We start from the raw sequence: 26,830 nt of genomic DNA on the forward strand, positions 1-26,830 counted from the left end.
TCTTCATATGAGTTATTTTTTTCCTTTTCTTTTTTTTGGGGGGGGGGCAGGGTTTCTCTACGTAGCCCTGTCCTGGAACTCGCTCTGTAGACCAGGCTGGCCTTGAGCTCTCTGAGCTGTGCCCTCCTCTGTCTCTGGAATGCTGGGACTAAAGGTGTGCGCCGCCACACCCAGCTTAAGTTACTTTTCTTATTGCTGTGACAAAAGACCTGGCAAAGGCAATTTATGGAGCAAAGGTTTTGCTGGGGCTCACTTATTAAAAATTATTACATCTATTTGTATGTGTATGCATGCATGTATGTCCATGTGCACATGCTACACACGTGTGGAGATCACAGGACACCTTTCGGGAGTCAGTTTTTCCCACCATGTGAGTCACAGTTGAAGGAGCTGCAGTCCATCCTGTGGGGAGGCATGCTGAGGTACGGTGGTCACATTGGGTAAGCAGTCAGGAGGTAGAATTGGCTTACTATACCTTAAGGCCTGCCCGCAGTGACAGGCTTCTTCAGCAAGGGCTGACTTTCAAAATATTCCCCAACTTTCTCAAACAGTGCCATTGTCTGGAGACCAGATGTTTGGACTCGGTGTCTATGGGTGACATTTCACATTCAAACCATAACAGATGTCCTAACAGTCATAGCCTCAAGAGCTGGGCGGTGACTGTGGTCCTGTGGCAGGAGAGGGTGAGTCACACAGACTGCTTTTGTGCCTCTTGAGGGACAAAAAGATTCCCATGTGGTCAGCCAACCAAGTGTTGGAGGCCATGGTCTCTGCTCTTACGATAACCCTGTGGTACCTGCTCTTGGAGCCACGCTTTGTTATGAATAGCCCACGGTTGTTCACCGTGATGCTTATGTTATTGGCATGGTCCCACAGATAGGTCAGATGGAATTCGATGGAGATGATCTTTAAACCTCGGTGGAGGAGAATCTGGTAGCTCTTCCAGGAGTGTTGTCTCCTCCAGGTTTATCTTAAGGAAGAGTAAGATCTGGAACTCTCACTGGATCCATAAAAGCCCCTGTACTTGGCAGGGATTCTAGTAGCCGTTGATAGGGAAATTCATTCCACTTTGGTCCCAGTTTGCATTCAGACAAGGGAAATAACGGTAGGACACGCTCTCTACTTCTGGAAGCCGCTGTGTGAAGGACCTGGGCCTTCTGGGAGTGACAAGAGGGATTGATGGTGTGTCACATTTCCTAGTATAAGTGTTGGCCTAAACTGTGCGGACGGTGCACTCTTTCCTGAGGACACAGCTAGGTACCCTAAGTCTCATTGTTTAGTGCTTGTGCTAGTAGTCACACTGTAGGGTCCTTCCTTCAGAGGATCCAGTCACACACACACACACCTTAAGCTACTGTGTCTGGAAACTGAGTCAAATTGAGAACTGGAAAAGGCACCTCAATTTTCTAGCGGCAGACATCAGCCCTTTCCTATCTCACTGCATGGGACACTGTGACTTCGAAGCCGTTGCCTAGGATCACTACTGGAAATTGTGTCCCTTGGCTTGATGTTTACGATGGTCCCCCTTGATAATGCTGCCATCTTGGCATCCCCAGCAGTAGAGAGGGCTGTTGACACGAATTTCTGTCCCACCTGGTCCTGGAGCTGTTCAGTCCCAAATAAACACACAAAGGCTTATTAATTATAAAATGTTTGACCTATTGCTCAGACTTATTATTAACTAGCTCTTACAACTTAAATGAACCCATAATTCTTATCTGTATTTAGCCATGTGACTTGGTACCTTTTCTTGCTTCCTCTGTGTCTGACTTAGGAGTGTGTCTCAGCCTTTCTTTTTTCTAGAATTCCCCTAGTCTGGTCACCCCACCTATACTTCCTGCCTGACTTCTGGCCAATCAGCATTTTATTAAACCAATATGAGTAACAAATCTTTACAGAGTACAGGGAGCCCAGTGTCACAGCCATTCATCTGTCATCACTCATCTTTTGAAGATGCCGCCATGGGGACTCTAAGGTTACCAAAGCCCTCCTCACTGATGTCCTCACTGGCGGCACATCTCTGGGTCTCCTGAGGCCTATGGTTTATATAGTCACCCAGTGGGGTCTCTCATGTCCATCTTTACATTGCTCCCTCCCCGAACCATCACTTCCTAATGGTCATAGGATCTCCTGGCATCTCCCCTCCCTTCCTGCAGGCTGCTGTCATGGACCAATGGTCCACATGGTCCATGGTTCACTGTGTCCAAGAAACCATTCCTTGAGCTTAGGGATCAGAGCCAAGGTGATAGCTATGGCTCAGGGCAGATACTCCTTCCCAGTATCCTCTACCAGGGCACTGTCCTTTGCCCCTCCAGATTCATTCCCAGTGTCCCACCATGGTTAAACCCTCCACCTTGCTTTTCTGGTCGGAGGTGAGGGTCTCCGTAGACACCCGTCACAGAAGTGTGTATCACTCAAAGACTGCCCTGAACCCATCCGTCCCTCTCTTCAGAGCTTCCAAACCTGCTAGCCAAGCCAGCCAGCCTTGCGGTCTCTCCAGTTCCTGGTAAACCAGAAGAACTAAGCCGCGTGCCAGCTCCTGCATGAGGAGATTCTTCCACAGGCAGAGCGATGGCTCTGCAAGTCTGATGACCTGAGTTCAATCCCACAACCCACAGAGAGGAGGAGGGAGAGAACTCACTCCACAGTTGTCCTCTGATCTCCTCGTGAGTGCTGTGGCACATACACAACACCATGCGTGTTACTCATACACACACACACACACACACATACAAGATTTAAAATTAAACATGCCAAATCCTGCCCCTCCCCCAACCTGGGCCTCATCTGTCCAGCATAGGTGAGGAGCATGGCATGCCTTTGGGGGTCTCCTTGCTCACCCACTAAACACCTAGCTGTAAGGTCTGGTTGCTTGTTGGTACCTGTAAAAGCTCCAGATGCTGACCCACAACTCATGTCTAGGTGTATTTGTTACAGTTTTCTTTGCTCAGACAGAGGAAACTTAAGGGATTATTTTTGGCTCACAGTGTGAGGGTGCAGTCCATCAAGTTGGGGAGGCAAGATGGCAGGAGTGTGGAGCGCTGGTCACATTGTGTCCACGTGGAAAGATGGCAGGTGTGGAGCGCCGGTCACATTGTGTCCATAGTGGAAACAAGAAATGGATGTTGGTGCTCAGCTCAGTTGCTCCTTTTTCTTCAGCCAGGGACCCCAGCCCATGGCATAGCACCACCCACAGAGCGGGTCTCCCATACCTACTTAAAATTTACTGGAAACACCCTTGCAGACATACTGTAAAAAGACACTGTGAGTCAATTTATAAAAACTTTTAATTGGGGGCTGTTTAGCGTTTGAGAGGGTCAGAGTTCACGATGATGGTAGGGAGCACGGCTACAGGCAGGCAGACATGGTGCTGGAACAGTAGCGGAGAGCTTCCATCTGATCCCCAGAGAGCTCCTATGAAGGCTTGGGCCTGAGAAACCTAGTGCTCACTCCTAGTGGCACGCCTCCTCCAACAAGGCCACGCCTCTCCCAGAGAGGCCACACCTCCTCCAACAAGGCCACGCCTCTCCCAGAGAGGCCAGACAGCCTCCAACAAGGCCACGTTTTCCTCTTCCAGCAAGGCCACACCTCATCTTTTCTAAACAACTCTGGGAACCAAGCATTCAAACATTTGAGACCGTGGAGCCCATCCTCATCCGACCACCACACTTACCGCAGAGGTCTCTCCTTGGTGATTCTAAATTCCACTAAACTGACAGTCAAGGTCACATGAGGCCATTCCTGGTACCACTTGTCCTGATCCTCTGAAAACAGAACCTGAAACAAAGGTTTGGGGCAGGTAGCTTGAGAATCCAAACAGGAGCACAGGAATGAGGGGCAGGGAAAGAAAGGAAAGGCCCTGAGAAGACACCTCATTTTCTAGCCCAGATTCTGGAGGTCAGCCAGTCTGCCTGCTGCTTAGGCCCACACTTCTGTAAGTCCCCAGTTAACTCTGCAGTCCTGGGTCTGTGCGCCTTTTTCTTCAGCCTCCTGGTGCTTGTGACTGGGTCCTGTACACCAGGGATGAGCTTTTCCAGAGCAATTGCCTCAGTTTCAGCTTCAGTAGCAGTAAAAGCCATCATGGTCGTGTCTACCTACATCACACGTCATGATTCCACGTGAAGTGCACAGCCCCGCCTAGACAGTGCTCCTAAGTCATCACTGATTTGACCTTAGTGAGTCTAGCAGAGAGCTAGACCTGAGGGAGAGACGTTCTTCAAGTCCAGCCATCCAGCTAACAAATCAATGGAGCGCTCGATCTAGGACTCGGTGCCCTCAAGGTTGCTTCCAGATGTTTCCAGATGTGGCAGCTTGTCAGCACTGCGGGAGTTCCTGTTGCCCATTGCTGCCTGTCTTTGTCCACCAGGGTGCAGTGTTCCACTTTGCCTGACAGCTCCTGAAGTGAACCCCAAACTGGGTTCCTTGAACTGTCGACTCCTTACTTGACATTTCAGCCACTGGGTGTGTGTGTGTGTGTGATGCTTCATGGTGTAACAAGCATTTTGGGATTAGTGCTGTGCTGTGTGCAGCGCACTGTTTTCTGTTCTTGTGAAAAGGCGCTGACTGACTCCGACCCCTCCCCCAAATTCAGATCAATTCACCTACAGCTTTAAACATCTTGCTTTAAAGTTCCTGTCCTCTGATACCTGGTAGTTATGGCTGAGATGTAGACCTGGAGAGGACAGTTGCTCGGGTCACTCTGGGACTCAGAACGGCAGCTAGGAGGGGGCTTCATGGATCTGTTGCTTTGTTTGTCTGAGACAGGGTCTCATGTAGCCCAGGCTGACCTCAAATTCTGTATGTAGCCAAGGGTCACTGAACTCCTGATCCTCTTGCCTCCGTTTCTCCGTCACTGCACTCCACACCTGATCCAATGGTTTCTGCCCTGTGTTTTATTCTTAGACGTTTCTGAATGGGTCTTGGTGATCCCAGCGGCATGGCTGTTAGCTTCTGTGTGCACACCTCTGTCTCTGTGCTCACAAACAGCACAGAGGATATAGTCTCAGCTCCTGAACATCTATGGGCTCCAGATTTTAGGAGTAGAGCCACAGTGGGAGATGGCCTCCTCAGTGACTCTTAACCACGTCACCCCGTGTGCTTGGCTGAGCAGTGGCTTGCTTGCTACCCCAGAGACTGGCAGGGCGTACTGAGACATTATGTCACTGAAACAGACAGAAAGCCACCTGCCCCCACCCACAGCTCCGCTTCTGAAGTAAAGGTCCTCATTCTCATGGGGTCCCTTCCTTCTCCTGCAGAATGTCTCCCGGAGGACGTTTGAGCTCGACTATAGCCATGACCGCTTCCTCAAGGATGGACTGCCTTTCCGCTACATCTCAGGGAGCATCCACTACTTCCGGATACCCCGCTTCTACTGGGAGGACCGGCTGCTGAAGATGAAGATGGCTGGGCTGAATGCCATCCAGATGTAAGGAAGGGCGTCCGGCTGAGACGCCAATGCTCACACCTGGCTTTATTTCTCCCTTATCAGCGATTCCATTGCTCAGGAGTAGGAGGGAGCCCGGTGTGGATTTCTGAGGGGCGTGTCACAAGCTCGACTGACCTTTTTTCAGATAACAAACCATTTCTCACTTAAACTTTGTCATCAGAAATCATAAAGTAGAAATCAGCTTGAAAAAGCAAAGGTGGGGGCCCGGAGAATGGCTCAAAAGGCACAGCTGCCTACTGCCCGATCTGATCCTGGGGACCTACCTGGGGGAAGAGAAGAACAGACTCGTGCAGGGCGTTGCCTGATCTGCACGTGTACACACACAACACATACACCACACACACACACACACATAAACACACACTCCAATAGTAGAGAGGTTGAAGGTGTGATACGATGAACTCTTGGAAAGAGCAGGGCACTTTTGAAAGAGTGGTTCTCTTTGTCTGAGATAGACATCATATTCCTGTTTATAGCTCATAAAACTTAAATTTCTGCCAAGGTCATTGGCCAGAGGCCCATCAAGGAGCCAAACATGAAGGAGTTTGGAGGCAGCCGTAGCTGCTTTGGGTGTAGGGGAGTAAGCCTTGTGCTTAGGTTTTTGGAACCCAGCTTGCCTTACGGGGTTAACCTTTTGAGTCCGGGCTGTGGGTTCATGCCCACAGGCCTGTCCCCGTCCCCTCTGATGCTATGAAATGACTAGCTGGGAGGGAAGCTGAGGCAGCTGACCACTCTGGTTTTTATAAGCTGATGTGGATTACTGATACCATCTTTAAAGATAAAGAGAGAAAGCCTTGGCTGGTTTAGTAGATACCCAGGGGGAGTCCCACTTTTCTGTTTCTGCGGCCACTGGCAGAATGAATCCAAGTTCACTTACAGAGGTTGACACGCTGAGTTCTAATGGGCTGCGGCTGATTGTTCCGGGGCTACAGGATGCGCATGCAGCTCACCAACAGGGGTTGTGTGCTGAGAATGAATGGTTCAAGTGCAAGTGTGTATCTCTACCAGATTTAGGGGAGCTGGTTGAGTTTGGGTCCTTTTATTTCCTGGCCCCAGTATTCCTGACACAAATCTTTTGTCTTCTTATAGTGGTTGGAGATTTTTCTGTGGTTTGGTTTCAGTGCTGAGAGTCAAATTTAGGCTTAGCACATGCTGGGCACGTTACCACTAGACTACTAGGTCCCTAGACTGGGTAGGGGTTTTTGTTTTGTTTCCTTGGTATGGATGTTTTGTATGCATGTATGCCTATGTAGCATGTGCATGCAGTGCCCACAGAGGCCAGAAGAGGGAGCCAGATACCCTGGAACTGTAGTTACAGATGGTTGTGGGAGGCCATGTGGGTGGGAACCAAGCCTGGATTCTCTGAAAGAGCAAGTGCTCTTAACCACTGAGCCATTGACCAACAACCCTCCTTCCCCCATACACACTTTTAGAGATAAGAACAATGGGCTTTATGTGGATGCTGTTGTCCACACGTTGGCGCCTTTCTATAATATGAAGGGCCTGTTTGTTGGGGTTTCTGTCCTGCCCAGTTCCCACAGTCGTTAGGTCCCAAAGAAAATCACACAAGAGGTCTCCATAAGTTGTTTTTTTTTTTTTTTTTTTTTTTTTTAATTTTCGAGACAGGGTTTCTCCATAGCTTTTTGGTTCCTGTCCTGGAACTAACTCTTGTAGACCAGGCTGGCCTCGAACTCACAGAGATCCGCCTGCCTCTGCCTCCCGAGTGCTGGGATTAAAGGCGTGCGCCACCACCGCCCGGCTTAGAGGTCTCCATAAATTATAAACTGATTGGCCCCTTAGCTCAGGTTTCGTATTAGCTCTTATAACTTACATTAGCCCATTATTCTTATCTGTATTAGCCACATGGTTCAGTACCTTTTTCAGCGGTGTGATCACATCTTGCTTCTTCTGTGTCTGGACAGGACTGTGGAGAGAGCTTCCCTCTTCCCAGAATTCTCCTGTTCTCATTGACCGGCCTCCACTTCCTGTCTGGTTGTCCTGCCTATACTTCCTGCCTGGCTACTAGCCAATCAGTGTTAATTTAAGACATAATTGACAGAATATAGACAATTGTCCCGCACCACTCCTGCTGTCCTGGAACTCTCTAGGTTGACCAGACTGGCCTTGAACTCACAGAGATCCACCTGCCTGTGACTCCTGGCTCCCAGGATTAAAGGTCAGTGCCCCATTATGCCAACCATTTCTTTGCTTATTTTTCAGGCAGAGTCTCTTGTAACCCAGGATACCCTCAAATTTATTGGGAACCAACCCCAGACTGGCCTTTAACTCCTTAATCCTCCTGCCTCCACTTCCCAAGGGCCACTATGTTCCACTTAACCTTGATTATTTTAAATAGATATTTTTCATGTTACTTTAGCATGATAATTAGAGCTCATGTGTTTGTGGTGATATTTTGTTTTTGCTTTAACAAATAAAACTTGCCTGAAGAGTGCAGAGCTAGTCACTAGGTAGCCATAGAGGCCAGGCAGTGGTGGCACAGATCTTTAATTACAGCAATCGGGGAGACAGAGGCAGGCAATCTCTGTGAGTTCAAGGCCACCCTGGGCTACACCACGTTGAATAGTCTAAAAGAGAAACAGAGCCAAGCAGTAGCAGCTCACACCCTTAATCCCAGCACTAGGGAGTGGAGATGGGAAGTGATGTGGCTGGGCGGAGAGAGGAATATAAGGTGGGAGGAGACAGGAGCTCAGGATTCAGTCTGAGGTTTCATAGAGACAGCATTGAGTCTGAGGATTCCTGGAGACAGGATACCCCACTCGGTCTGAGGATTTCATAGAGGTACGAACTAGTGGCTGGCTGCTCTGCTTCTCTGATCTTTCGGCTTTCATACCCTGATATCTGACTCTGGGTTTTTATTAAGACCAATTAGAATTCGCAATACATATATTTTGTTTTTCTCAGCAAAGTTTTCAGTGTGCTGGAAGGTACTTTCTTCTTTCTGTCAGGTTCTATATAGATTGTTCTCATAAAGGGCTGGGTTGGCTCTCCATGTTAGAGCATGTCCCTGGCATGCTCAAAGGCTGTGTTCGATTCTCAGGATGACAGACTAGCCAGATACAAAGTGAAGCCAAAGGAGAATTGGATGAGGTATACAGAGCTGGCCAAGAATGCCACCTGAAAAAAAAAATCCATCTGGGCAGATGAAGCTGGTGAATCCCATTCATGTCCCTGAATGGGAGTGGTTGTCTCTGAATAAAGTTCATCATGTGTAGCCCTGTCAGACCACAAACAAAATCTACAAGTTCATCTCATTTTCATGATCTTCCCCGATCACCAGTCTGTAAGCAAAGGAGACTAGAGGACGTCATGAGTGACCCCGTGGTTCATCTCCAGTGTGACCCAGAGGGCATGCACCTGCCTCTTGCTTTACATCAAGTTCTGTCTCCCATCCAGGTACTAACCCGGCCTGGCTCTGCTTAGCTTCCGAGATCAGAGGCAATCTGAAACTCCGGTGTGTTATTGCCACAGACTGGCTATTGGTTTTCAGTAATGCTTCCACTCACTTTAGAAAAGATTTTTTCTTTATTACACCTTATTTACTTTGTGTGTGTGTGTGTGTGTGCGTGTGCGTGTGTGCACATGTGTGTAAGTGTGTGCTGCAGCATGTCTTTGGAGGGCAGAGGACAAAGTGTAGAAGCTGACACTCTCCTTCCATCATGGGGGTTCCAGGATTGAACTTCTGGGGTCAGGTTGGCAGCAACACCTTTACCCATGAGCCTTTGCAGGGGCCAGTAATCCACCTCGCGCCTGTGTTGTCAAATGGTCCTACAGCCTAGGCTCCCCTCGCCTTCTTCCCGCTCAGCTGCCACCTGTGAGGATTTTGGCTGTGCGTGTCTTCATAGGTATGTGCCCTGGAACTTTCATGAACCCCGGCCAGGACAATACGAGTTTTCTGGGGACCACGATGTGGAGTATTTCATTCACCTGGCTCACGAACTGGGGCTCCTGGTGATCCTGAGGCCAGGGCCCTACATCTGTGCAGAGTGGGACATGGTGAGTGTGTTAACGTGGGGCTCTGCCTGCCTGGAGGGTGTTGGTAAGGCAGGAGTGGCGGTGGCGGTGGGGGCTGGGCAAAGCAGATGAAAGCGATCTGCGGCTCAAAGACTGGAGCTTGTGGTGCGGGGCCTCTGCAGGTGTCTGTTCCTTTAGAGAGGCGCCAGACAGAGAAGAGCAGGCTGGAGCCAGGGCTCCTCTTGGCCAGTCACATAAGCTGGTTTCCTGTCAGAGGCCTGGAGTGGATCCTCTTTGTCTGCCTCGTGGACTAGTTAAGAAATTAAGAGAAGCCATGTGCATAGACAGAGCTTTGCAGTCCAGTGGTCGGGCACTTGCCTGGCATGTACAAAGGCCACACAGTCAGTCCCCCTGGCTGCAAAACCAGACAACAGCAAGAAAACTAAAGTAGGAAGAAAGAGAAGGAGAAAAAAGGAAAGAAAAAGAGGCTGAAGAGTTGGCTCAGCTATTAAGAGAACTGGCTGCTCTTCCAGAGGACCTGGGTTCGGTTTCCAGTCACCTACATGGTGGCTCAACCCTCTGTGATTCCAGTTTCAGGGGCTCCAACACCCTCTTCTGACCTCTGAGGGCACTGCATGTACATGGTGCACAGACATGCATGCAGACAAAACATCCACATAAATAAATAAGTTTTGAAAAAGGAAGAGAAGGGGGAATTTGGCTGGGTGTGGTGATCGTGCCTGTAACCCAAGCACTTGGGAGGTGGAGGCAGGCAGATCAAAACTCCAAGGCCAGCCTGTGCTGTATAGGGGTTCCAGCTTTAGGCTTAACTACATAGTGAGACCCTCTCAAAACTAAAGGTGGGGGGGGGTGCTGGTCCTCAGACTATTGTCAATAGAGTGATCTTCATTTCCCTGTATTCCAGGAGCCCAGGTTGTTTTCCTCTGTCTTTCCCCTCCTGCTGACGGGAATCTCATCTCTTTTCACACAGTGCGCAGTCTGATGACTGCTTTTGCTTTTCTGTCTTGTAGGGCGGCTTACCTGCTTGGCTACTAGAGAAAGAATCTATTGTCCTTCGATCTTCTGACCCCGGTGAGTTACTGCCGCCTTTAAAGGATTATAGGAGATTGGATAGTTTATATCAAAAGAGCCAGGCATTTAAAGGTAGGGCTGCTTCTGTACAAGTGCCAGTTAGTGGGGTGGAAATCACCCTTCATCGGACAGTGAGCATGCAGGAGACATTGCCTCTTCTGTAGGCTTGAACAGATCTCACTGATAAATGGATAACTTTGAATTCGAAACCTGGTTAACCAACTGGGTTCAATAACTTGTTTTCTCTTCCTACACACTTAGTGTTTTACACAGCCAGCTAGTCAAAATGGCAGGGTTGGTTCTGGAGTGATGTCACTAGATTTCCTGGTAGCACTGTGTCTGCTGTTACTTTGCGTTTGTGGAGGGATTTGTAAATGACAGCTTTGTCTCATCCTTTTAAACCACGAGAGGTTGTTTTAGCGTAAACCCTGAGGAGTCATTCAGTTGCATCTGTCTGTGTGCGTGTGTGTTTGCATGTGTGTGTGTGCGCGGGCGCGTGCATGTGTGTGTGTGCGGGCGCGTGCATGTGTGTGTAGTATGTCTGCATGTATGTGTAGTGTGTAATGTGTGTGATGTGGGGAGGCATGTGTGTGGTGTGCGTGTGCATGTATGTTGTGTGTGGTGGGAGGCGTGTGTGTATTTAGATTCTATGTTTCTCATACTATATGAACTTCTGTTTTATACTCTTGCTATATTATTGTTGTTTTTACATGTGTTGCCTCCTGAGTTCGCATGAGAACTTTAAGAAGCACGTGTGTTTGTCAGTCTCTTTTGAAGTCGTAAATATATGATTTATTAGATGTTAATTTTGTCTGGGTGTAGAGGCACACACTTGTAATCATAACACTTGGAAAGCAGAGGTGGGGTTCTGGAGAGATGGCTCAGAGGTTAAGAGCACTGACTGCTCTTCCAGAAGTCCTGAGTTCAATTCCCAGCACCCACATGGTGACTCACAACCATCTGTAATGAGATTTGGTGCCCTCTTCTGGGAAGTGGAGGCGGCAAGAGAGTCAGGATTTCAAGGTTATCCTCGGCTACATACTAGCATACTAGGTTTGAGTCTTGCCTGGGCTATATAACCTTGTCTCAAAAACAAACCTTTAAGCAAGTTATTTATTTATTTATTTATTTATTTATTTATTTATTTATTTTGGTTTGGGTTGGTTTTGAGGCAGATTAGCCCTGTGTGTCCTGGAACTGGCACTGTAGACCAGGCTGGCCTTGAACTCAAAGATCCTCCTCCTTTGCCTCCCAAGTGGTGGGAGCATATACCACCATGCATTTATTTTTTTAATGTATATGGGTGCATGTATGTTTGTGCCATGTGCATGTGGGTGCCCACAGAATTCAGAAGAAGGTGTTGGATGCCCTGGAACTGTAGTAAAGACAGTTAGACAACGTGTAGGTGCAGGGAATTCGGCCAAACACTCTCTATATAGTTGTGGACGATCCTGAAGTTCTGATCCTCTTGCCTCCACGGCATTGGGATTACAGGTGTGTGCTCCCCTGCCCAGTATATGCACTGCTGGGATCAAAAGCCAGGGCCTGGTGCATGCTCGGCAGGCCCTCTACAAGCTGTGTCACACCTCCCTGTGCCTGTCACACATTGCCTGGTAGCCTGTTCTGTCTCTGAGCCCCACAGCAGGGTAAGTTGCCAGGTGAACAGGACTACTAGCTTGTAGGACCGTGCCCAGCATCCAGCAGACTGACTGCCGCATTCTAGAAGACAGTTGTTGAGGCCACCAGCTGCACTGTCGTTCTCCGGGCTCTGAAAGTCAACCAAGATCGCCTAGCTGACTTGACCCCTGAAGCCGACACTGAGACTTGCACTCATGCACACTCGCGCGCACACACACACACACACACACACACACGAGAATGAACTAGTTGACAAAGGTGTGTGACAGTAACCACACCGTCTTGTTCTGTAGATTACCTTGCAGCTGTGGATAAGTGGCTGACAGTCCTTCTGCCCAAGATGAAGCCTCTGCTCTACCAGAACGGAGGGCCGATCATAACCGTGCAGGTACCTGGGGCTGAGCCTGGACTGGGAGGAGGAGAAAGGGGGGAGCAGCTGTCCATCAACATTATGGAAATGATGGTAGTGGCACCAGGATACAGTGCTAAAAATGGCGCTTTTGCTGAAATTGAATTTGGGACAAGTGTTAACCTGTCTGTCTGTCTGTCTCTTCTCCCTCTTCTCCCCAACTCCCCTGTGTCTCTTTGTGCGCGCGCGCGCGCGTGTGTGTGTGTGTGTGTGTGTGTGTGCGTGCGTGCGTGCGTGTGTGTGTGTGTGTGTGTGTGATATAGATATATATCATACAGGTTCTCATGTCTCTCCGGCTGATTTCAAACTCTCTGTACCTGAGGATGACCTTGAACTTCTGACCCCTGTGCCTCTCTAGAGTGCTGACAATACAGACCTGCACCACCACACCCTTTCTGTGGTGCTGGGGATCAAACCCAGGACCTTGAGCAGGCGAGCACTCTACCAGCTGAGCTATGTCCACAGCCCAGGATCTACCTTCCACTACCAAATACATTTTACACGCTTAAACCACCACCAATACAAAACAAAATCCATTCATGATAGAATTAGAGCTAGAAAAAACCACAACTTCACTTTTAATGTTTTTATCTGATTGTTTGATCATAAATTTTTAGATTATTATTCTACATGTGTGAGTGCTTTGTCTAAAGTACGTATGCATGCTATATATGTGCCTGGTGCCTGTGGAGGTCAGGACTGCATCCCCGGGGACTGGTAATGAGTGGTTGTCAGTTGCTGTGTGGTTGCTGGGAACTGAACCCAGGTCCTCTGCAAGCGCATCAAGTGCTCTGAACCACTGAGACATCTCTCTAGCCATCTATTTTCTTTTAATTGTGTGTGTGTGTGTGCGCGCGGGTGCGTGTGTGTGTCTGTGTGTGAACTCACCTGAGTTTATGTGTACCGCATGCCTTTGGGAACCTGCAGAGTCCAGAAGAATGTGTCACATCCCCTGGAACAAGTTACAGATGGTTTTGAGCTGCCGTGTGGGTACTGAGAATCAAATCCGGGTCCTCTGGAAGAGCAGCCAGGGTCTTCATCACTGAACTATCTCTTCAGCCCCTCCCTATTTTTGTTTTTAATTATGTGTATGCATGTGTGTCTGTATGACTGTCTAGCATGTAAATGTAGTTGATGGTGGAGGCCAGAAGAGAGCACTGGATCCCCTGGAGCTGGAGTTACAGCTGGTTATGAACTGCCTCACATGGGTGCCGGAAATCGAACCCAGTTTCCTCTGGAAGAGCAGCCAATGCTCTTGACTGCTGAGACATCTCTCTGGCTCCTCATGCTACTGTTTTTTTGTTGTTTGTTTTGTTCTGTTTTGTTTTTCTCAAAACATGGTCTCTCTATGTAGTGCTGTCTGTCCTGGAACTTACTAGATAGACCAGGATGACCTTGAACTCACAGAGATCTGCCAGCCTCTGCCCCCCAAGTGCTGGGATCAAAGGTGTGTGCCTAGCTCGTGTTACTATTTTGTATCTGCTTCTGTCCTGAGTGTCCTGCCAATGCCATTCAGTTCTTCCAGACATCCCCTTTTAAATGAAGAAGTTCAAAGGGGGACTGGGGAGATGGCTCAGCAGTTAAGAGCACTGACTGCTCTTGCAGACGACCTGGTTTTCTCTCCCACTTCCGTTGCAATCTCTTTCTACCTGCTCCAGGCCCTGCACGGCTGTGGTGCATGCTGTGCACACAGACACCTGACTGTCAGCAAGTCTTAGTAATATTACTCAGGTGAAACATAAAGCCTGGCTCAGCGAATACTGGCCAGGCGTGGTTTTAGTGAAATGAACAAAGTTGTGTGGAACTGCCTTGGTCCTGGGACGCCCAGGGGATGAAGTGTGATTCTCCCTGAGGAGTGTGCTTCATATTCTTGCTGTAGAGATGAGTCCTGATGGAGAGGGAGTGTGGCCACTGGGTGTAGGTGGCATGAGGTGACGGGAGGGCTGAGTAGGTCAGGCGTCCACTGCGAGAGGCTGGGTGGCTGCTCTTGAGAAATGGAGCTCGTGAACCCTAAGTGACCCTTGGTCTTTTATTCAAGAAGAGTTGGCACCAAGAGGCCACAGCTTCCTGTGTGAAGACAGTGAGTCTGAAACGTGGGCATGACTTTGTTCTGTGCAGCTGGATCTTCTGTGCGTGTGTGTGTGTGTGTGTGTGTGTGTGTGTGTCCCAGAGGCCTCCTGTCACTGCCATCCCCGACACTGAGGTTACCTGTGCATGTGGACAGGCCTGGCTTTTCACATGGGATTTGAACTTGGGTCCTCGTGCTTAGACAGTAAGCACTGCTACCCACAGCGCCATCTCCCAGCCCCTTGGTTCTTCTTCCTTTGACCTGGTCTTGAGGGAGAGCCACTTCTCAGCTGCTCTGTCTCCGTCATCTCCATCCTGACTACATCTTGAGTCACTTTCAATTTCTGCTCACAACTTTCCAGCATCTTTTGGTTAGAGAAACTTCATCAAAACTATGATCAAACACAGGACATGGTGACACACACTTAAAATCTCAGCGTGTGGAGGCAGAGGGAGATGGATCAGGAGTTTGAGGCCAGCCGCTAACCTATTAAGTTCTTGACCAGCCTGAGCTACTTGAGACCTTGTCTCAAAAGCCAAGCCAAAGGCTTTTGTCAGGCAACCATTCTGAATGTAGCTATTGTTTTAGCAGATAAAAAGGACTGCGGGAAGGTGTGTGGGCCAGCCTGATCTACATAGGGTGTTTGAGTGCAGTGAGATGGTAAAGGTGCTTCACCTCAGGTCTGGCAGCTGCAGTTCCATCCCAGAGTGTGGAGGCCCAAAAATGTGAGCCTGTGCCACCGTGTCTGAAGGTCAGAGAGTTTCAGCTTGCGCCAAGTTGTTGACAACAGCCGTGGCTACACACCCTGACCTAGGGTGTGGTTACTTGGCATCTTTAGATGTGAAGACACACCTTCCCCCTACAGGTAGATCTACTCCGCCCTGACCAAAAGTCAGAGAATTCAAGCACACTTCTGCCCCTTCTTTTGAATGAGGAGGCTTGACCTAGGGAGTGGCTGCCTTCAGGGTACTTGGTCTAGGGTGGGTTCAGTGCCTATGCAACAGAATGCTTTTCTCATGAATTCATGGTTTGATGTTCCAAAGTACCGAAGCAAGTAACTGTTCTAGTTGTCCTTTGTATCACGTCAAAGCAGTCTTTTGCCTCCTTCCCCCTTTGGGTACTGGGGTATAAAAGTGTATGGAATATTAAACATGGGTGGACTCAGTACTCAGAACTCAAAAGTCAGAATTCAACATTCAGGATCCACTGAGTTGCCCTCCCGGTACTGTCCTATGCTTCTGTTTGTTATTTTCACTCACATCTTCATTCTCTTTATTGACTTTTCTAATCCTCATGCCCCTACCCTGGAAAGGGATATACTGTTGAAGCTGGTCTCCGACACTGGAGCCCATGTGTAGGAAGAGAACTGACTACTCAAAATTGGCCTCTGACCTCCACAGATCCATGGCACTCTTGCTCCCCAACACACACATGTGCACGTGTGTTTGCATGTGTGTGCTCACACACACACACGCACACACACACACACGCACACACACACACACATGCTCCAAATATAGTTTAATTTTTTAGAACCAAGACGTAAACCGCCTGTCTGTTTTAACTCTGCAGTGGAGAGCAAAGCCCACTCATTTGGGGGACATTTCTTCTGTCCATCTTGGCCACTGCTTCTACCTGGCCACTCTGCCCTCTTCTGGTCCCCTCCTCATCCCCTTTCTCTCCAGTCTCTGCCTACTATAGTCGCACCTGTTCATCCCCACCCCAGTTCACCAAGTTAACAAGCAGAGAGAGCAGAAAACCATGCGTCTGTCCCTCAGCCCTCGGGAGGCAGAAGCAAAGCTCGCCGCGCCGTGGGTTATTTCTAGAGGAGAGTTTGTCTCCCCTGTCTCTTCCTTTCTGCAGCTCATATGTTGTGACCCATTTCCTGTGCGGTGTTTTCACTTCATTCACAGGTCCAAGGCCTTTTTCACATCTCCGTGTCTTCGCACGTAATTGGGTATTTCCCTGCTTGTCATCCCGGGTGTCTTGTTTTGTGTAAGGTGTAGATACCCTGTGTAACCCAGACTGGCCTCAGACCCAATGGTCCTCCTGCCTCAACCTCCTTGGCCCTAGGATGATGAGTGTGGTCCACCATGCCCGGTCTCACCAGCCTCTAACTCAATGGAGCTGAGACTGGTCTTGAACTCCTGACCCTCCTGTCTGCCTCCAAATGCTGAGATTGCAGGTGCACATCTATCTGTGCCTGGTTTGTGCACAGTTGGGAATCCGCACCAGAGCTCTTGTACGTACAAAAGCACTTTACTAACTGGGCTACATCCAAGTCCCATCCCATTTACTTTTTGTTTTCTAAGTTATGGTTTCCCTGAGTAGCCCTGCATGGCCTGGAACTCATGTTGTTGACCAGGCTGGCCTCAAACTCACAGAGAGATCTGTTGCCGCTGCTTCCCGAGTGCTGGGATTAAATGTACCACCGCTGCCCTGTTCCCATTTACTTTTTAAAGATAGGATCTCACTGGGGCTGGAGAGATGGCTTAGTGCTGCTCTTCCAGAGGACCTGGGTTCAAATCCCAGCACCCACATGGCAGCTCACAACTGTCTGTAACTCCAGCTCCAGGGGGTCTAGCATCCTCACGCATACATGCTGGCAAAACACAAATGTACATAAAATAAAGTTTAAACAAAAAAGATGGGATCTCACTGAACCTAGAGCTTGCAGAGTGATGAGTCTGGCTGATCAGTGAGCCCTGGAGTCCGCCTGTCTCCTCGTCTCAGCACTATAGTTACAGATATGAACCACCAGCTTGGGTCTTCACACACTTGATCTTAACCAAGAGGCGGCTCTTCCACCTGCGCCCTTCCAGATTGAGGACACCAGATTTGCCCCAGATGTGTAAATGTTTATTTTCAGGAGAGGCAAGCCAGCCCAGGGACGCCAAGGGTGGGGTTTCACATGAAGTGTTAATCTCAGTTTTCACCTAAAATGAGTAAAGAGGAGTCAGGCTTGCTGATTCACGCCTGTAATCCCACCAATCCCACGACTCAGCAGGCTGACACAGGAGGACTGTGTGAATTCAAGGCCAGCCTGGGCTACACCATGAGTTCTGTGCTGAGCCACAGTGTGAACACTGTCTCAAAACAGCAACAGCAAATAAATTTGGCAGCACTCATCTGTTTCCAGGGAGGAGAGGAAGGAGGGCGTCACTTTTGGGAATGAGTGTCCCCAGGTTGCGGTGTCTTCAGAAACCTAGAACCACACAGACTCTGCAGGGTGACTATGGAGTGGGCAGAAGGGACAACACAGAAGCAAAGCCATCTCACGGGGCAGGCGCTGCAGGAGCAGCGGCTCCTTGAGTTAGAACAGTGCTGTTCTCAGCCTGGGGGTCGAATGCCCCTTTCATGCACATCAGATACTTAGAGTTCATAACAGTAGCAAAGTCAGAGTTATGAAGCAGCAGTGAAAATAAGTTTATGGCTGGGGTCACCACAGCATGAGGAGCTATAATAAAGGTTGTAGCGTTAGGGAAGTTGAGAACCACTGAGTTAGAGTAAAACTCATTAGTGTCTGAGACCTCGGTCTCAGTCAGGGTTACGGTTGCTGTGATGAACGCCATGACCAAAAGAACTTGAAGAGGAAAGGGTCTATTTAGGGTTTATCCACATCACTGCCCTTCTTCAAAGGAGGTCACGGTAGGAACTCAAACAGGACAGGAATCCGGAGGCAGGAGCTGATGCAGAGGCCGAGGAGAGGGAGCTGCTTACTGTCTTGCTCCTCAGGACTCACTCAGTCCGCTTCCTTATAGAACCCAGCACCACCAGCCCAGGAATGGCCCCACCCACAATAGGACAGGCCTTAACCCATCAATCACTAATTAAGAAAATGGTTCTCAGGCTGACCTGCAACCTGAGGCATTTTCTCAGTTGAGGCTCCCTCACCAAGTGACTCTAGGCAGCACAGCCTCCATCTAGGGGCTCCTAGAGGAGAAGCTGGTTACTGAGGGGTGCACTGTAGGTGTGAGGGGGGTTTCTGGCCTTTTCCCCAGTTTGTTTCTTTTGTGCATGTGTGTGTGTGTATGTGTGTATGTGTCATTGTACACATGTGCATTGCTTACTCCAGGCTAGAAGGTTCGGGACCTCTGGATGAGCTGCCTGTCTCTGCCCACACCCCCCACACCCCCTGCCCGCTTCTTGCCACAGGATTATAGATGTGGACTGACCATCACATATTGACCTGGGGTTGTCAGACTTGTGCAAGCTAACTCCTTCACCCACCAAGCCATCTTCCCAGCTGTTTTGATTGACAGACGGAATATGCACACTTTTCTCTACTGTATATGTCTTTTCCCACCGTGCGCCCAGTTTTATATGTACATCTAATTAGGCATAGGTCTAAGACTGCAAGTAAGGGATTCTCCCCAAAAAGTTCACTCAGAGGACACAACTTGCTTTATTGCTCATGCACTCCAAACCAGTTCAGGCTGGATCTGCCCCTGCCTCCCTTCCCGGATAGAGGGTGTGTTTTGGGCATGGGAACTAGAGTTCCCAGGGATGCTAAGTCTGCCCTGGCATTTTTCATTCTTCTTTCTAAACGTTTCCACAGGTTGAGAATGAGTACGGCTCCTACTTCGCCTGTGATTATGACTACCTGCGTTTCCTGGCACACCGCTTCCGTTACCATCTGGGTAATGACGTCCTTCTCTTCACCACCGATGGGGCGAATGAAAACTTCCTGCGGTGTGGGACCCTGCAGGGCCTCTATGCCACAGTGGATTTTGGAGCAGGTCAGTGTTTGTGACAACTAGAAAATTGGTTCTCGTCGGCCTAGCTGTTGCTTAAGTGGCTTGAGCAGATAGAATGAGCTGTCTCAGCGCTTCCTTTATTAAGTGAGTTAGTACAGAATACCCGAGGCAGCAAGTTTATAAAAAGGGAAGGCTCGGCCGGGCGGTGGTGGCGCACGCCTTTAATCCCAGCACTCGGGAGGCAGAGGCAGGCGGATCTCTGTGAGTTCTAGGCCAGCCTGGTCTACAAAGTGAGTTCTAGGACAGGCTCCAAAACTACACAGAGAAACCCTGGGGGGGGAGGGGGAGGAAGGTTTGCTTTACTTCACAGTTGTGGAAGTTCCAGTCCATAGTCTTGTTTGTCCTGGAATGAGAGTCCTTCTGGAAGGGTATGATAAAGGAGACCATTTACCTCAGGGTCTAAAATCTTAAGAAACAGAGCCAGAGATGGGACTGCGAGTCTCTTTCAGGGACGTCTCCGATGTCCTTGAGACAGGGTTTTCGTAACTTAGGCTGGCTTCTTACTCAAGGTTTAGCCAAGAATGGCCTTGAGCTTCTGATCCCCCCCCCTTACTTCCGGCTCCCGAGTGCTGGGGTTCTAGACATGTGCCTCCCCCCTCCCCCAGCTTCTTTGTACTGTTCTTGCACTACTGCACAAGATTCAAGATGGCTCCGTAGGTAAGGGTGATTGCTGTCGAGTCTGATGACCTGAGATCGATTCCCGGGACCCTAGCTCCGTAGGTAAGGGTGATTGCTGTTGAGTCTGATGACCTGAGATCGATTCCCGGGACCCACAAGGTGGAAGGAGAGAACTGGCTCCTACAGGCGGTCCTCTGGCCACCAAGGGCATTCCATGGCATGTGTGCGCTGATGTGTGTGTTCACACACACACACACACATATATACACACAAAGTGACTAAATAAGAATGTCATGAAGAATCAGATTCCAATGGAGATTAAAAAGTTTTAAAGCAGGGCCGGAGAGACTATATAGTCAGACTTTTCTTTCCCACCAGCCAGTTCTCATAACCACACAAAAACTTACTATTAATTATAAATGCTTGGCCAATAGCTCAAGTTTTACTAGCTAACCCTTACATTTTAAATTAACCCGTATTTCTTACCTACACTCTGCCATGCGGTTTGGTACCTTTCCTTGGTATGGCACATTTATCTCCTTCCCTCCGCATCTTCTTGAGATTCTGAGACTCCTCCCCTTCTGCTTTGCACTCTCTATGTCTGCAGGTCCCACCTAACCTCTACCTGTCCAGCTATTGGTCAGCCAACTTCTTTATTAACCCAGTCACAGTGACAGGAATATTCCACAAGATGGTGCAACAATTAAGAGCTCTGGTTGCTCTTTCAAAGAACCCGTGTTTGATTCTCAGCGCCCACTTGGCAGCTCATGCATTTGTATGACAGACAAAACACTTTGTTGTTTTGTTTTGTTTTGATTTGATTTTTCGAGGTAGGGTTTCTCTGTGTAGTTCTGGAACTCGCTCTGTAGACCAGGCTATCCTGAGAGCTACCTGCCTCTGCCTCCCGAGTGCTGGCATTAAAGGTTTGCACCACTACAGCCAGGCAATAAAGCACTTTTTAAAACAGAAACTGTAATAAAACGGGCTGGAGGTACGTGTCAGTAGGTAAGGGCACTGGCTGCTCTTTCAGAGGACCCAGGTTTGATTTCCGGCACCCAGTTCTGAATGATACAAAGCCTTCTGACCTCCGTGGGCACCTACACATAGGTACACAAATACACACATAAATAAAAATATTTTTTAATGGGAGTTCAAGGCTGGTTTTTGATTATGTAGCAAGTTCAAGGCCAATCTAGGCTGTATGAGAGCCTGACTTCAATAACAACAACAAAACTTTTTCAGGGCATGGTGACTCATAACTGTAATCCTGGTACTCTTGACACAGGGCAGGAGGCAGAAGGATTGCTTTGACCTAGAGACCAGCCTGGACTACAATAGACACGTGATAAATTCTAGATTAGGAAGACTACATATTAAGACCTGTTTTAAAAGATTTACACACAAGGGGTCTGACTCAGAGGTTAGGAGTATTTGCAGTTCTTACAGAGGACATGAGTTCAGTTCCCAGCACCTACAGGCTCTCAACCATAACCCAGGGGATCTGGCACCCTCTTCTAGCCTTGGAAGGCATTGCATGCATGTGGTACACAGACACACACTCAGGCACATACATGTACACATAAAATAATAAATAACTCAATCTTTTTTATAAAGAGGATACACACATAAAATGAGAAGAGAAAGAAGGGAGGGGAGGGGAGCAGAGGGGAGGGTGGTTGAAAACAAGGAGTTGAATGGCTGAGGTGTATAGACTGATATTCACAACCGTCTCTGTTCATCAGAGAGTAACACAGTTAGAGTGGCCTCGTCCCTTGTATCTGCAAATTAGCTGGTAGACATCCGGGGCTCCCTTGTGTGGACAGTGCCCTGAGTCACAAGGAAGGTCTCTAGAGCAGGCCCATCCTGGAGGGGAGCAGCTCGGTCGGCAGCTGGCAAAAGACAGAGACATGGGGGGGAGGGGGAGCTTGGGAAGTGCAGCTTGGAAGGCAGCAGACATGTGTGCATGCATTCAGGCAAAGCCGTAGCCACGGAGGCCTGCTTGGGGAGACAGCAGAAATAAGGGGTGTAGGGGGAAGACAGGGACTGTCTCCCTCAGTTTAAGATGTTAATGTTGTTGACAGGTCTGTAGTCATGGCTGGCCTCATTTTTCTTCGTAGGTAAGGGTTACCTTAACTGATATGCCCCCCCCCCCCCCGTGCTGGGGATACACAGGCTTGCGTCATTCCACAGTTTGTGTATCTGAGCCCAGAGCCTTGTGCATGCTGGGTAAGCATTCTACCAATTGATCTCCACCGCAGCCCAGTTTGGATTATTACAGTAAATTAATGTGCGGGTGTGGTAGTATAAACCTGTTCTCTCTCTGAAGGCTGAGGCAGGGGGATCATGGATTTGACATCAGTCTGGGTTGCATGGTGAATTCCACGCCAGACTGAGCTTCACAGTGAGACCCAGGAAAAATTAAGAGAAATAAACAAAAAGCTGCTGTTCTGTTCACAGTTCTGGGTACTGCGGAGTCCAAGGTCGGGGATCCCATGGGTGCCGTGCTGAGCCAGGACCTCTCCTTCTGGGTCACATATCAGTTTCTTGTTGAGTCCTTACATGGCAGAAAGGGGTGAGAGGTCCCCTCAATTATAGGACATTAAATGTCATTCATTCATAATGGGAAAAGAAGGGACTGGCTAAGTCACTTCCTGGAAACTCCACATCTGTAAGACAAAATTTTTTCATGCATTTATTTATATGGTGGGAGGGGCAGGTGCTCAAGAGCCACGGAGCATGTGTCATGGTCAGGGGTAACTGTGAGAGTCATTTCTCTCTTTGTACTGTGTGGGCCCTCGGGATTGAACTCAGGTCATCGGCCTTGGTGGCAAGACCTCTTTCCTCTGAGCCCTCTTGTTAGCCCTCTGCTTCCCATACATTTTCTTTGGGATTAGAGTCCAGCTTGTGAATTCCGTACCAGTGGCCATGGCAGACTGATTGGCTTCTTACGCCTGTGACTGACTTTCCTTCTCCCGCTTGTCATTTCCAGGCAGGAATATCACACAGGCTTTTCGAACCCAGAGGAAGTTCGAACCCAAAGGGCCTTTGGTAAGAGCTGGGGGTGTGGCGTGTAGAGACTCCATCCCAGCTGGTCCCAGAGGAGGTGACAGGCTGCAGAAGAGAACAAGTCCATCTTTGGTTGTTTTTAATTCTTGGCTCTGGGATGAGCAGCTGATGTGACTTTGGGGTGGGGGGGATAGAGCCCTTCTGGACTCATGAGTGACTGGGTTTGGTGCAGTCTGGGCTCAGAACTCAGTGTATGACCGAGGCAGACTCTAAACTCCCGAGCCTCCTGTTTCCTCCTTGCTGGGAACAATCGTGCACTGCCACACCCAGCTTCCTGTGGTGAATCAAACCCAGGGCTCCCTGCATACAAAGGATGCCAGTCTGCTAACTGAGCTACATCCATCCCTAGGGAGCAGTCAGTGAGGAGCATAGGAGCAGCTAGGCCAGGATCTGGCTCACGTGTGTTTTGTTAAAGTTTAATTTTATGTCTATGTCCATGCGTGTGAGTACTCTCAGAGGCCAAAGAGGCATGCAGGATCCCCTGGAACTGCTCCATGTGGGGTCCTGGGAACTGAACTCCAGTTCTCTGGAGGAGAAAGACATGCCTTAGCCTCCAAGTAGGATTGAATATGAATGTGAGATTCTAAACCTCAGATACTAGAATCAGTAGCTGCTCAAGTCCCTTCTGTAAAATGATGCGGTTCTTGTGGGTTTACACTGTACATTCTGTCCTAAGCTTAAATCCTCGCTAGGTTGATTAAACCTGATGTAGCATAAATGCTGTGTGGATGTCTTACTTTATTATTTAGGTAATAATGATGGGGAGGGGTGGAGATCGCACCTAGGAAGCTGAAGGTATCCTTGAATTTATAACTTCTTGCCTCTACCACCTGAGAACTGGGATTAGAAGTGGCTACCACCATACCCAGTTTATACAATTCCAAGGATGGAACCCAGGGCTTCATTCTTGCTAGACAAGCATTCTACTAATTGAGTTACAGTTACATTTCCAAATATCTCTGATTGGCACTGGGTTGGATCTACAATGAGTAAGATGAGATGTCACAACTGGCTGGCACTCAGAGACCCAGGATAGACACTTTTGTAATTGGAAGTCCTCGTGGGACCCTCCGAGCTCCAGGTTAAGCATGTGTATCAATTTTCCTTAGCACCTGTTGTTTGGAGAAGAGGACAGGGTATGACAGGGACACCTCAGCATCATTTGAAGGTCATCTAAGTGACACTCCCTTTTCCCTTTTCAGATCAACTCTGAGTTCTATACTGGCTGGCTAGACCACTGGGGTGAGCCCCATTCCACCGCAAAGACTGAAGTAGTGGCTGCCTCCCTCTATGAGCTGCTGGCCCGTGGGGCCAGTGTGAACTTGTGAGTATCCCGTTCTGGGAGAGGGAGCCCTGTCGCTGTGGCCCACAGTGAAGTACGTGTGTTCTCTTATTTCTCTGTAGGTACATGTTTATAGGTGGGACCAATTTTGCCTATTGGAATGGTAAGATCCATTTAACATCCATTAGTAAAAGCTTATTCTGTTTCTGGTGCGTGATTTGGGAAATGGTACAATGGCCAATTTTTATTTTATGTTTCCATTTGTCTTCTAAATTTTCTAACACATAAGAATCATTTAGTGTGGAAAAAAACTTAAAGGGGCATAATTTGATCATTTAATTACTTCCAGCCAGGTCTCTCTGGCAGTCTAGTTTGGGCTGTATGTGTTTGTTTACGTACTCTGCTTTGGTCGTGTGTGTGTGTGTGTGTGTGTTTATATGTTGTACAGTGCATGTATACATATGTTATCTGTGGGTTCCATGTATGTGGATGTAAGCAGATGTTTCTTGTCCCGTCTGCCCGCACCCTGTCCCAACATCTGCTTCCAAATTATCATGTAGAACCTCAATATTACTTATAAATGCTCAGCCGACAGGCCAGGGTTATTACTAACTAGCTCTTGCATATTAAGTTAACTCATATCCCTTATTTGCGCTCTGCTACATGGCGATACCTTTCTCAGCACATCACACACATCTCCTGCTCATGCTGCCCTCTCCTTCCCATCATTCTTGGTCTGGTTGTCCCGCCTACACTTCCTGCCTGGATCCTGGCCAAAACCAATATGAGTGACAAATCTTTACAATGTACAAGAGGATTATTTCACCGCGTGTGTAGGCCAGGGAACAACTTCAGTTGTCAGTCCTGTCAACGAGCAACTTCTGGAAGGTGGTTTTCGTCTTCTACCCTATGGGTCCTGGGGACTGAGCTCAGATATCTGGGCCTGGTGGAACATCTTTACCCCCTGAGCATCTCCCCACCCCCATTTTAATTGTTTTTAAAAGCCATAAAACTGACGATTCTAAGTAAGTATTCCAGATGTCCTCAAAGTTGTACAATCCTTCCCCTCTACTTCCAGAACCTTCTCCCATCTACTTGAAAGAAAGGCCACCTGTCACAGCCACTCCCTCTCCTCCCACAGTCCCTGCAGGCCACCAAGTTCTTCCCTGCCTGGAGAATCTCTGCTCCAGACGGTTCATAGAAAGAGAACCATGCAATAGAAAGGTTTTGATCTGATTTTTCTCATCTAGCGTAATATTTTCTTTTTTAAAAGATTTATTTATTTATTATATATACAGCGTTCTACCTGCGTGTATGCCTGCAGGCCAGAAGAGGGCACCAGATCTCAGTACAGATGGTTGTGAGCCACCATGTGGTTGCTGGGAATTGAACTCAGGACCCCCTGGAAGAGCAGTCAGTGCTCTTAACTGCTGGGCCATCTCTCCAGGCCCTAGCCTAATATTTTCAAGGCTCATCCATATTCTATCACATACCGATACTTTATTTTTATTACTAAATAATATTCCAGAGTTGGGAGGTAGCTTAGTTGCTGAGGTACTTATCTACCTAGCATTCACAAAGCCCTGGATTTGAGCCCCACACACAAACCTGTCATGATGATCCGCACTTTAATCCCAGCACCTGGGAGGTAGAGGCGAAAGGGTTAGAAGTTCCAGGTATATTTTAGCTACACAGTGACTTAGGGTCCAGTCTGGACTACTTGTGACCCTCTTTCAAAGAATCAAGAGAAAGCTGAGTCAGGTGTGGTAGTGTGCACTATACCGCCAGCGTTGGGGAGGCAGAGGCAGGAGAATTCCTACGAGTCTGAGGCCAGCCTGGTCTACATAGTGAGTCCTAGGCAAGCCAGGGCTACGTAGTTAGACCATCTCAAAACAAAACAAAGGGTAAATAAAAATAGAATAGCAACAGCAGTGACGAAAGGCAGAAGCTATCAGCCCTCCAGGGGCCCTGCCCTACTGTGGCTGGAGAAATCCGTCTCCAGCTCACCTTTTGTTTGGTTCTCTTATCAGGCTTATTCAGAAGAGTGGTTATTGACATCACTTACAGATAAGAATATAAGGGTGCCAAGAATCACCCCCACATTTCCTCTTTTGCTGGCAAAGGACAGCGCCTGGATTAGAGCCCAGGCTGCAGTGAGCCAAGGCACTGCCATTCAGATAATGCCCTACAGCCTGTAGGTCTAGAACAAACCCCAAACCAGCCAGGTTTTGTTCTCCAGGGCTCTGGAGCTGCTTTTGGCAGAGCTGGCCTGAACTTAGCAGCTGTATTTAGACCCACTTCCCAGGGGAGGGACTTGTGCATCCAACCTCAGAAAGTGTGCGTGTCTGTGTTCGTGTGCATCCCATCCCCGCGTGTCCACACCTCAGTACCTAGGGTGCTCCACCCTTCCTGGGGGGAGGGGAGGACCACCCCTGCTCACCTTGCTATCATCTTCTCGCTTTGAATCCCCACGTGTAGCCAC

General features: G+C 48.7%; 1 protein-coding gene across 1 annotated transcript in view; it reads left to right on the forward strand.

Annotated features, from left to right (window-relative positions):
- Positions 1–26,830, forward strand: part of Glb1 (galactosidase beta 1) — a 71,948-nt gene that overhangs the window by 10,998 nt on the left and 34,120 nt on the right. Inside the window, exons 2-9 of the mRNA XM_050139234.1 lie at positions 5,256–5,425; positions 9,310–9,460; positions 10,450–10,510; positions 12,442–12,536; positions 19,184–19,364; positions 22,990–23,048; positions 24,269–24,390; positions 24,471–24,511. Of these exons, the coding sequence (XP_049995191.1) occupies positions 5,256–5,425; positions 9,310–9,460; positions 10,450–10,510; positions 12,442–12,536; positions 19,184–19,364; positions 22,990–23,048; positions 24,269–24,390; positions 24,471–24,511 (880 nt within the window). The remainder of the gene's footprint in view (positions 1–5,255; positions 5,426–9,309; positions 9,461–10,449; positions 10,511–12,441; positions 12,537–19,183; positions 19,365–22,989; positions 23,049–24,268; positions 24,391–24,470; positions 24,512–26,830) is intronic.

The sequence above is a fragment of the Alexandromys fortis genome, unplaced genomic scaffold, assembly GCF_014885135.2.
Source record: "Alexandromys fortis isolate MF-2015 unplaced genomic scaffold, M_Fortis_MF-2015_v1.1 scaffold_36, whole genome shotgun sequence".
NCBI classification, from domain to species: Eukaryota; Metazoa; Chordata; class Mammalia; order Rodentia; family Cricetidae; genus Alexandromys; species Alexandromys fortis.